This window comes from Cynoglossus semilaevis, chromosome 1 (assembly GCF_000523025.1).
Source record: "Cynoglossus semilaevis isolate Cse_v1.0 chromosome 1, Cse_v1.0, whole genome shotgun sequence".
NCBI lineage: Eukaryota > Metazoa > Chordata > Actinopteri > Pleuronectiformes > Cynoglossidae > Cynoglossus > Cynoglossus semilaevis.
In genome coordinates, this window is record NC_024307.1 from 8934577 (window position 1) to 8946689 (window position 12113).

At 40.7% G+C, this 12113-nt stretch overlaps 1 protein-coding gene across 6 annotated transcripts in view; it reads right to left on the bottom strand.

Annotated features, from left to right (window-relative positions):
* Positions 1-2011: 2011 nt before the first annotated feature.
* The window catches only part of LOC103378081 (sorting nexin-14), a 17945-nt gene continuing 7843 nt past the window's right edge, over positions 2012-12113 (bottom strand). For 3 of the 6 annotated variants that reach the window (XM_008309162.3, XM_008309180.3, XM_025054021.1), the window contains 13 exons: positions 11001-11133; positions 9258-9444; positions 7437-7520; positions 5876-5976; positions 5619-5730; positions 5367-5407; positions 5052-5171; positions 4835-4958; positions 4209-4373; positions 3485-3580; positions 3304-3395; positions 3043-3099; positions 2012-2941 (listed from right to left, as the gene is read on the bottom strand). In XM_008309162.3, coding sequence (XP_008307384.1) covers positions 2900-2941; positions 3043-3099; positions 3304-3395; positions 3485-3580; positions 4209-4373; positions 4835-4958; positions 5052-5171; positions 5367-5407; positions 5619-5730; positions 5876-5976; positions 7437-7520; positions 9258-9444; positions 11001-11133 — 1354 coding nt within the window. In that variant the 3' untranslated portion in view covers positions 2012-2899. Of the gene's footprint in view, positions 2942-3042; positions 3100-3303; positions 3410-3484; positions 3581-4208; positions 4374-4834; positions 4959-5051; positions 5172-5366; positions 5408-5618; positions 5731-5875; positions 5977-7436; positions 7521-9257; positions 9445-11000; positions 11134-12113 lie in introns of all 6 variants that reach the window. The other 3 variants (XM_025054008.1, XM_025053999.1, XM_008309171.3) reach the window with 3 other exon arrangements.

Below are 12113 nucleotides of genomic sequence, written 5' to 3' on the forward strand. Positions count from 1 at the left end.
TGCCCAGGAGGTGACCTGGGGTTTCCCCCCCCTGACAGAAACATTGCCGCTGGGCCAAAGCGCCACTATGTTATTAAAGCATCAAGTAAAAAAAAAAAATGGAGTTGGCCGTTGAACGGTATAACTTACTTTCAAAATGATAACTTGCTTCATTCTGTGGCCCTAATACCATTTCAATTTTTGATCATCACTTATTTTTTAACTGCGGTTCATTATCTGTTGTTTCCGGTTTACTATACCAATACCTTTTCTAAACAGTGGAAAACAATTAAGTGCTCAGATGTGTTTGGGGGAAGTGGGGAATAATTATGAAAGGCAGGATGTAACATGGAGCTAAGTACCAAACACTTGAAGCTGCGATCTTATAAATTTCCATTTTAGCCTGGACTCTCTGGAGCAGTAATGGTCGGTGTGTCTGTCGGACTGTGTAGCGCTTTCTTTGAGACTAAAATAGGGATCAGAACATACATTTTGATGAATTGTTACACCCATACTCCTCCTTAAACTTTAGATCAGGTGTCATCAAACCCACATTCAGCTTTGCTCGATGTATTGATTTGTGGTCAAATAAATAAAAATCACATGCCCTCGGCCTAATTCCGTCTCCCCCAATTTATGGGTGATGTGTGCATTTCGCTTTTCTTCAAATGTGTCATAAACATTAGGCCTGTGTACTCTGCCTTAACAAGCAGGACCACGCTCAAGAACTCATATTACTTTACAACCCACAACCTTGCAGCACTGCTGCGGCTTTTATGTCTGTCCTCGACCCTGTGATTGGCTTTGAACACTCTGAGAAACTGTGATAAACTGAAGGGCTGTTGGAAAACTCCTCCAGGACTTGGACAACTTCAACTCGGTGCCTCGAAGGTGAACTAGCAGACAATACGGAGGAACTACAGAGGTCACTGATTTAATCAAGAGATTAAAACACCTTACAGACATTTGTCCGAAGCCCAGGACTGACGATTGAAAACGTTGAAATCACTGATACATGACGTAGTTCAAATACTCTTAGCTACTGTGGGTTTTCCTTATGCTGGGAAATGGAAAACTGTGTGGCTGCTGTAAGAGATTCTGGACCATTTCACTGGAAAGGGAAGGAACTGTGGGCAATATTTAACAGACGTGGCCATCTGGTTGCAAACTGTGGTTTCAAAGTAAAACAAACCACAGGTTTCTCTACACTAAGTGCTCTTTTGGTTTCGGCATGATTTAAGTTTAAAGAGCATCTTGAGGCTACTTCGGACTAAATTATGAATTCCTAAAATAATAATATTAAAATGTGAAAAATCAAATTTCATGACTGTTAACATGTATGATGTAAATTGAGTAAAATTGCACTCCCGTTTAGAGGTAAATGGAAGATAAATAATAACTAGAGACAACACAAGTTGACTATTCAACTTCAAACCAAGATGGCTGCCCATTATAGGAAATACTGTAGGAACTGTGACTTTTTTAATTCTGTAGCCATTTTTTTTGCTGTTTTTTTTTTGGGGGGGGGGGGGAGCAGGGGGCGTTGCCTTTTTTTAAATAAATGTTTGTTAATTCATGATTTGAAGATAGCCTTACTTAATTATATCTTTCTTAAGAGCAACCACATTGTTTTCCAACCTTGACAACTGGAATCCAACCTTGTTTATGGCATCATTTACTTTTACAATTTCAGCCAACTTCAAGGCAGGGATAGATATATAGGAAACTGACATTGTTTTGTGCTGATAAAATAAATCTCTTTGAGTTTCTTCAAAAGCAGCTGAAGACTCTATTCACCATTGTCTTCCCCAAACATTTTTTTTATAAAGTTTTATTGACATTATAAATAAAGTAAGAAGTAGCCCCCATCCTCTGCAGATAAAACTACTTCTTTAGCTTTCAGGTCCTTACTTTTATAAACCAAACACCAAATCCATTCTTATTTACAGCCTAAGGAAATAAAATACAGTGCTGAGGCATTGTGTTCCATTCGGCAAGTGTAATATAATATAAGTATTACAAAAATAGGTTCATTTCCAAACATTTTACTTTACATTATCTTAGTTTTTACATCTTTTTACAGAAGAAAACAGTCTACCAGTATGAAAACAAACCTGGGTAAATATGTTATTGTTTTATTCAAAACCACAATTTTTTTTCCCCTGAAAATTGAGCTGTCATCTGCATACAAGCACAACAAACTGCAAAACTCCACTCATTTTTCTCTGTCATTTCCTGTGATCACCTTACTGCATTTGTTTTCAGCCCCACCATCGACCTGTAGCCACCAGGGGGTTTAAGAGGTTTGCACACCACTCCTCATATCTCATGCATAGAAGCTGCAGGGAGTCGTGAAACTCTAGCATCAATGCCATGGTGAAATGTTCCATCGCTGCCTCATATGTTGTGCTATTTCCTTTATGTCCTAGCGTTGCCTAAATGTACCTTTGCCTTATGTTTGTGCAGCAATAAACATTACAATGCGAGGCCTCAGACTGCGACGCGATACTTCTGTTTGTCACCACATCTGCTTAAAACCTTTTCTCGTTACCCCAAGGCCTTTTTCTTTATTTTTAGAGAGTCTTAGAAATAATTTTACCATCCCTATAAGGGAACACTTGTGTCGAGAGACGAGAAAGTCATTGGTTATTTAAATTTAAGCAGCAATAATAAAACTGTGCTCATCAGCGCCTCAGTGTGACTAAGAAATTAGGATTTCAGAATTAGGTTTGACTCCCACCTCCAGCAGTCACACAGGTGTTTACTTTTATATTTAGATTTAATTAAACAAGGAAAACAGAAGGTAATTTTTAATCTTTATTTATTTATTTTAAAAAAAGAAGCTTTTTTTACAGCAGGATAATGTAACTGAGTGTCTGATTGGCATAATAGGATCATCACCTCCACTGAGCTATTCATTTTACATCCAAGGAGCCATTAATGTGGTCTCCTTCTGTCCCTGCTGAGGGGAAAAAAAAGTTAGCACGGAAATATCTGTCCCATTTTCTCCAGAGGAAGTTTGTTGACAAGATCACACACTGTGTCGGAACGACAGCAGTTTACCTTGTTCAGCTCGGGGAAAAGTTCCTGAATAGTGATGTCCAGCAGTACGTAAGTGAGCTGGGAAGAAAAAAAATGCTTTGAACAAAATTGTACGTTGATGCAGGTTTGAGCTGCCGTCACACACACACACACACACAGCAGAGTTCTGAATGTTGTTCTATATATCTAATGCAGTGTGTTTTACATGAAGTAAATGTACATGTCAGACATACACTGTTTATAGGACGATAATAGTCTCAGAAGACATTAGCGTCCGTCTACCTGTTTGTTGAGGACAGGCTGTTGCAGTCCATCGAAGAGCAGGCGAACTCCTTCGTACTTGGCCTCTTCTCCGATACACTTCCCCAGCAGGTCTGCACACAAATGGCTTATGAATTTATTTATGAAACTGGCAGCTTATTCTCATCTGTACAATTGCTCTGTAAGAGGAAAAAAAAAATACCTGGGATGTAGCTCATCATCTCTTCGAAGGTTTTCTTTGCTCTCCTCTGCTTTTCTTGAGTGGAGCGCGGCGGACTGCTCTCGCAGAAAACTGAGTCTGCCAAAAAACATTATCGTTTAAAACATTTTTGAAAGGAGCACAAACATTAATAACTCAACAAATAGCTGCAAGTGTCAAGTTTTACCCTGAAGGTGACTTTCCTCAAGCCTTTAGGCTAGACCTAGCCACATTAGCGTAGCATAGCCTGAGGACTAACAATGAAAGGTTGTGTAGCTTACCGACAGCTTACTTTTTTTATTATACTTGATCATTTAGTTATTGACTTAACTTTTCTACTGTTCTGACTACAAACTACAAACTTCCAACTACTGGCAAATCTATGCTTTTTCTACAAAGTTTGGACAAACTTAACTTAAGCTACATTCGCCAAGCTAGTTCTCATATGCCAATATTGCTGAACATTTCTGAATTAAGTTTTTTTTTGCTTTGATTACTACTAATCTTAAAATTCTTACCATTAAGAAATCCTAAGATAACGTATAACCTATCCGTTCACATTGTTTCTCTATATCTATTTCACATAACAATTTCGATTGCCTTAGGTGTGGTTGACAAAAACTTTCAAAATGAACTGAGGGGTGGTGCAATAGCGACTATAAAGGAAGGCCATAAAACTCATAAAACTTGGCTCTGTCCGTCTGTGTCTCTGTGTCTGATCCAGTACCTCTCAGCAGAGTGATGAGGGAGACGAGGCGATTCTCCTGGACCACCTGGTCCAGTTTGTACTGCAGGTAGTAGTCTGTGTAGGTCTCCAGAGTGTTCTTGAGCAGGATCCTTCCAGCCATTAGCAGGTGGTGCAACCAGTCAGGGATGCGGAAGACAACTCGGCCTGACAAGCATAAAGATCAAAAGAAAGAGGGAGAGAGAGATAGAGAGCGAGAGCGAGAGAGAGAGGTTGGGAGAAGAATAGGCTGTGTGGATAGACTGTAAATAAGAACATCACCTCCCCAAGGTTGGACTTGTCCTGTCATAATCACTGGCATAGTGACGGCATCAATCATTACTGGCATATGGATCTCATAATAACCGTACAACACTTCACTTCTTTTACTATTTGTCGGCGCAGAAATAGAGAGAGCCGGTGTGAAAATTTCAAAAATAAAAGCTAATGATTGTGCAGTGCAATGATACACTTCAATATTCAGAGGTTACACATTTAACGTAAAAAGTCTTATAATCTTTTCTGATACTTTAAAACTGACAACAGTTGCTCTCCCTTGCGTGCGGCAAATCAATGGTTTTTATTAATTGTCTTTGATTGCAGGGCTCCTATAAACAAACTCCACTCACCCACATACATTAAGTAGTCATAAACCCCCTCAACATGGATCATTTCCATGAAGTAGTTCTGATTGTGTCTCTTCTCCGTCAATTCCGATCGATTAGCGTTGTTTTTGAAGACGTCGTTGAAAAGCTAGGACAGAAAAAAAAAAGCTTTTAGTCCGAAATGCTTTGTCCTTGTCTTCTATAAAAATTTGCTCTGCGTGGCAACTTCGATTATTCTAACCTTTTTATCATTTTCAGACGTGGGGCTCAGAATGGTCAGTTCCGGTCGGCTGGGTTTGGGTTTGGGGGATTCACAGGAGTTGAAGAATGACTGGATGAAAGGCTCTAAATGCTGCCCTTTCTGATGAAAGAGAAACAACCTGTTTAACATGCAAGGCCATGTCTCTCTTTAAAGATGTATCTGTTGTGCACAATGGGAGTTAAGAATCAGGAAAAAATCTCAGGCATAAAAGGGTGAAACATTCTGCAGAATAAAGCACAAGGACACACACACACACACACACACACACACACACACACAGAATACATTCCTCACCTCTTTTATCAGTTTGCTTGGAACCGACTTAATGATTTTGCCTGTGAAAAATAAACACTTTATCTCAGTGATGTATTGTTCTGTCAGCATACTTCCTGCAGAACCCCCCTCCAACCCCCCCCCCACTCCATCCCCCGGGGTCAAGCTGATCAAACACCGTCACGTTGTTGGTGACCTGTTCTGTTAAACAAACAAAATCTATCTCCGCAGCCTCCGCCTGCCGCTCTGTAATGAATACGTCTCGTACTGTACCCAGGTTCACGTCCGGCAGCATCTTGTCTAGAAACTGAGACTCCATGCTGTGGGGAGACAGGAAGTCGGCCAGGAGCTGACTGTTGCTCAGCTCTGGATGCTGCAGGAGTTTCTGCAAAATAAAGCAATTACACTTATGTTATAAAACAACTTCGGGAATAACCCTCCCCCACCCCCCACCCTGTGGAGCTATACTGAATACAACTAATAAGATAAGAAAAGAAGAAAAGACAAAGCTGGGAGCTTTACCAATTTACCTGAAGGTACTCTTGAAACTCCTCCCGCTTTGACCGGAGGAACTCATAATTCTTTGGGCCGATAATTCTCTTTGAAGGCAGCTGTGCGTCGGGAAATGAGCCTGCAGAGGGAGAAAGGCTTTAACAGACATGGCCAGTGAAAATATAAAAACAGAGAGTAAAGATTTGACTTAAATGGAGGGGGGAACAAGCCATTGAAAGACTTTAAGTAAGGGTCTGGTATTGATTGGATGACGTCAGCTGTCACCAGCGGGCATCATCCATCTGCCTCGCCCGCTACTTTCATTTGACCTCTTCCACGGGCGGACCCTCACTCTCTACTCTGTTTTGCACGCCTGGACCCACGTCCCCCACCGGTTTTTATTTACTTGAGATTTAATAATAAATCTTGACTTGGGTGCACTGATCTGTGAATTCTTCACATCCACTGAGATGGAAAATTCCCTGCTCATGGCAAGGAATAAAACAAAACCAAAAAAAAGAACAGATGCTTGTGACGCATGGTAGGGTTTGGAAGGTTTGGGAAGATTTTCCAGGCTGAACACTACATTTCTAAGGTGATTAAAGGACATTATTTGTAGGAGCAGATATTGTGTGGTGATGTAAACATTCCCTGTGTACAGTTCCTTTGGCAAATTCCACTGGCTGTGGTGATGTTCATGATTTCAACATGTACTAAACCAGTGGTTCCCAACCCCCGGACTGGCACCAGTCTGTGGGTCAATTGGTAGTGGGTACATGTCAGGATGATTGCCTCGGTCACATGTCTAACCTACATCTGCTACCTTCTTAAAAGGTCTGCTCTGGCCGGTAACACATAAAACATTATCGCTAAGCTGAAACCTAGCTAGCGAAATGAACAGAAAACCAACGTCTTTAGAAGGTTTCTTAGCAGAGCGTGAAAGAGCCAATAAGAAATAACAGAAGAAGAGCCTACGTCTACAAAGAAAATGAAAGCTCCATTTAACAGATCATTTCAGGATTCCTATTTACAATATGGATTTATTGCGACAGGTTGTTCCCACGCACCGAGCCTGCGCTGCATATGTGTGCAAATACGTGGTGCGTGGCTCTCTAATGAGGCAACGAAGCCTTCAAAACTGCTTCGCCACTTGGAGACCAAGCGTTCTGCATTAAAAGATGAGCGCGATGTTACAAGGACGCTGCTAATAAAGGCATACACAGTGGCTTAACGTTTATTATTATATTTATATGCCGGTCGATTCATTTTATTTAGCTGTATTAATTCACTACACCTTAAAAATTCCAGACCTTTAACTACTCTGTGGCTCCAAAAAAGTTTAGGACCACTGTACTAAACTAGACACTCACCAGAGGAGTTCCGATACCTCCCAGTCTCTCAGTCTCACAGCCATTTGGCAGCCATTACAGGGGCTCTCAGTCTGCAGTGTTTGCCAAACTCCTTTACATTTAATATCTTCACGTTTGTGTTTTCAACATTTTACTGCTCCGCTGGTGCAAGTTTTTTTTTTTTTATTTAAGGCAGAAATTAAACAAAGTTCTGACAGTACAGAACCAGGTGTAGAAACAGAAAACCAACCATGGAACTCTGTGAGCTTGGACTCCAGGACGTAGAACTCCAGGTACCTTCTGTAGACAGACCAGTGTTCGGTTTCATGTCCCACTGTACACAAACAGAATAAGACACAGAGTAAGTGTAGTAAGTAAGTAGTATCGATGTTCAATCCTGAAATTTTGACCAATACCGTATCGATACTGATCCTGAGTAAGGGATCGAGCCATCACATACAAATGTCTAAACAATCATTTAAATGAGCAGATGACACGACACCCACTGTCCTCCAATTAAATCAGGTGTGGCCAAAAAGTAGTTGATGATATGTAGTGTGTGATTTAAATAATTTAAAAATCTATTAATCTAAGGAGTCTCACTGACACAGGCCTAGTTCTCAAGGAGTTAAAAAATGAAAAAAGGAGTTTAATGTTTTTGTTATAAAATGCAGTTAATGCTGCTGAATGTTTACTTCAGTTTACTCAAAGTTCTGTTAGACTAGACTAGCCTGAACTGCTGGGGGGACTCCCACTGTGTGTGTTCAAGATGCTGTTACTGCATTACTGTGTAGTGTTTGGCACTAAGTTGACTGCATTTAGAAAATACAACACATACAACATTCTTCGATTTTCTCTTTTCTGTTAAAAGAAGTTTGGGGGAGATATTAGCTCACTGAGATAACATCTGTTTTGTTCATTTGTTTTTTGCAGATAAAATGTGCTTACTTACTCTCCTGACTGAGGATGCACTATTATCAATACCAGTATCAGTGTTAGGCCACAATATTGGATTCAAATACTCATAGTCTTACTGGACAACTTAGAACCTTTTCACCGTGACCCTGCGCTCTGTTTGTTCAGTCAGTGTTGTGTTTATTCAGTGTGTAAAAATGACGCTACACAGTTTTAAGTGACACTTTGTTTACTGGAAAGCCGGAGACAGTGTTTTCAATTGAAATTTGCCATTTATTTAAAATGGCGTTGATAGCGTTTCGCCTGGGTTTTTATTGATGTAACGTCTACTGTGTCGACAGTGTCAGTTTGAAGACCATTAGTTTAATACAAAACGATTTGTTTTCTGTTGGACTGAAACAACCTTCTGTTAATGAGAAGAAAATAAAAGTGGCTGTAAACATTGTTTATCCTCACTTTGGTCTGGGCTGCGCTCACACCTACTCACTGCACGTCACCGTGTTACCCACACACAGCTTTGCCACCTTTACAGAGCACTGCTAATTCATGGAGGCAACAGGCTAAAAAATGTATCAGTGACGGTACTTGGTATCGGTGACTACAAACGTGAAAACACTTGTACTGGTACTCGTATTGGATTGTGGGAAAATGGTGTCAGGTGTCATCTCTGGTCTCGGCTCAAATACCAGGCTTTACTGCAGACTCGGAAGATCTGAAAATAGATTTTTTTTTCTCAAAACGTTTAAAAAATAAAACTGGATTTTGGCAGTTTCAGGTGAGGTCTGTCTGTCTCCCTTCACTTCGGCTGCGATGAGTTCATCAGTGTCATCGCACTCATCTGTGTTCATGTTCATTATATGGTCAGTGAGTTTCTGCGTTCCTGGTTTTGAGTTTTTCTTTTGGACTTTGTAAATAAACGTTCAGCAAACTGAAGTCAGTCTCCTGAGAGCTGCATGTTGGTCCTGCCTGCCTCCTCACACACTCACGGCAGAATGTAACATTACCATTTCTAATTCATCTGAACTCCATATTCAAAAGAAAAACATTACCATTTCTAATTCATCTGAACGGCAATCCATATTCAAAAGAAGGTGATGTTCTGTGACATCAAAGAGGTGAATGACGTTCTTTGCGGACTCTTAAGTGCTCGACTCACCTGCCTTCCTGTCGTTGCGCTCCACGTCGATACAGAAAACAGGAATCCTCTCCCTCTTCACGTCGTCGTCATAGAAATCAATGTAAGGGATGGTGATGTTCCAGGCTGAGAGGTTTCGAGGAGTGCTGGGAGTACAGGCTGCCTCCATGGGGGTGTCGTCCTCCAGCACCATCATGGCCTCCTCCACCTTGAACAGAGAGAAGAGAGTGTAGGCGCTTAAGGACGAGCAGATTGATTCAACTCTGCATAAACAGGTCACCACAACAATCTGCCGCTGGTGAAGTGATTTAAAACAAAAAGAGTGAAGTGTTTGTCATCTCGGAGTTGTCTTTGTGTTCGCCTCACTTGTTATAGCATCGCTTTTGTGAGCTGTTCAAGACTAAGTAAAATAATTTTAAGGACAAAATCATTAGTCCCTTTGAGACGGAATTACTTCTTTTAGACCGCAAGAAAACATGTCATTCCTTCAATTTAATGGCTTTGCGACAGTATTTGTAATAACAATTTGTTTTGGCCTTCTGAAGAAGTCTTCACCAGTTTCCAAGGATTGTATTGTTGAAGATGGAGAAGGCGAGGGAGGACACAGAGGAAGAGAGGAAGAGAAGGAGGAGGAGCAGGGGGAGAAGCAAAGCAGAAAAATGAAAAAAAGAAAGAGGAGAACAAAGATAAGGAGACAACACGAGGGCAAAAGAAGATGATGACGAACACGGCTAAAGTAGATGACAAAACCAAGAAGACAAAGACCAAAAAGATGAAAGAATCGAGAATGACTGCTTGATTTTTGGTTTCCTTTTTGACAATATTTTCTAATACATTTTTCTCACTTCTAATCCAAACCCTCAAAAGACTTCTAGGCGCGCCACGGCCCCACCCCCCACGCCCCCCCCCCCACCCCCCCCGGGTGGGGGGGGGGGGGGGGGGGGGTGTTCTCTGTTCCTCGTTCCAAATAGGCAACACTTCTTTGATGTGAGATATGTTTCAAGTTTGGTATACGTCATCACTTTCTCTCGAGAAGAAGGTTTTAGTATGGCACAGAGCTTGGAGGTGCAGAAAAGGATGGGGGTTTTTTTCTCTGAAACTTTATTTCTGTAAAGAACTCCAGTGAGTGTCTTTTTGGACACTTGAACTCCACACTGAGCTAAGTGATTCCCCAGTGTCTTTGCAGTTATCCTATGTTTTTTCAAACACATGTCTTACAATCCTAATTTATTTTCTGTTTGGGCAGCTTTAATTATTATTTCTCCAGTCTCGGAAAGTTATGGGAATAAATGAGAAAATCTGATGAACATTCTTAATCTTGAAGTCAGCATAGTCTCACTTCTCCATGGCAGAGCAGCTAATCTATCTGATCACAAACTGTGTTTGAAAAGCTGATCACCTTCGGAAGTCATTTTCTCTTTTTAATTGAAAGAGAAATCTTCGACTGCTTCGACTCAACACTGTGTAATCCAATGACAAATTCAAGCTGTGCTGACAAAGTGAGGGATAAGAGAAGCAACAGTGGAATTTTACTTATCTTCCTTTTTACTCTGATCCCAGATCAGCACAATACTGTAAATGTGTTTTTGGGCTGAGGGAAAAATACTAATATAAATTCTAAAAAATAGTACAGGATGCACATGAAACGCAGGCTTAATCCAAGCTGTAGCTCTTCTTTCTTTACTCATCAACGCCCCCAAGTGGTAATTGTTAAGTATGGCAGACTATTATTATTATTATTATTTTATTTAAACACCAATTTACCATATCATCCTCTCCCTCCACCAGGCCATAGGACGGCAGCATGGCTCCTTCCATAGTGGTGCTCTTGAACACTCCTTTGATCTTGCTGCCAATGCGGCTGATCCCGAAGGTCTCGCCCCGCTTCGATGTGTTCCTACAGGCCAAAAAACAAGTAGTTATCAGACGGTGCTCCACCAAAGAGCTGTGTACGGCTTTAGTAAAAAAAAAAACGTACAGGTGGACAGATGTTCCAAAGAAGAAATTCTTTGGAACATCTGTCCACCTGTAGTAGAGCAAGTGAAGAGGAACGGGCAGCAAACTGCGTCAAAATGACTGGGATGGTTTCACAGGTAAATAAAGCTAACGTGACAGAAACAACAGCCAACATGTCAACTGACAGCCATCTGTTTCAGCCGATGGTCAAAAAGCAATGATGTGACAACTGGATGTTGAGTTCGGACTAGGAATGCACCGATACTTATGGGTCATTGCCCTCGTTGGTAGTTTATTTAAGTAGGTCAATAATGTCAGCAACAAGATTTGTTCTTTTACGATATGAGCAATTTACCAAAATAACCAAAGATGTACGATAGCGGCTAACTGCGTATGCTAATGTCTGTTTATCGGCACCGCGGATAGATGGTGTTTACTCCTCAACAAATCACTGTTTCTGTCGATACTTATATAAACAACATTGTGAGTGTTCATTTATACATTATTACTTTACGTGATACTTCTTTTACTGGCTTGTTAGACGACAGCGTTTACAGCTGTAAGCCGCCGTTGACGTCTGAGCTCAGCTCAATTTCTGTCCAATTGACTGAGCTAACTACGCAAAACAATTTGGATTTTATTTATTGTTACTTATTAAATTCACACTAATGAAAGTTCTTGTGCATGTATTAGTTTGTAAAAAATAAAATAAAATAAAATGGTATCGGGACAACCCTTGTTTAGAAACTGTTCAAATTAAATAAAATAAAAATGATCGATGACCAGGCAACATGCGCATCGTTACTGGTGAGCTCACATAAGCATCGGTAAAAAGAATGTCATTTTCAACATACTGAAGAAACAAGGCCTTGAATGTATTGAAAACAACACATGAAATCCATGCAGCCGTCCAATCATGCA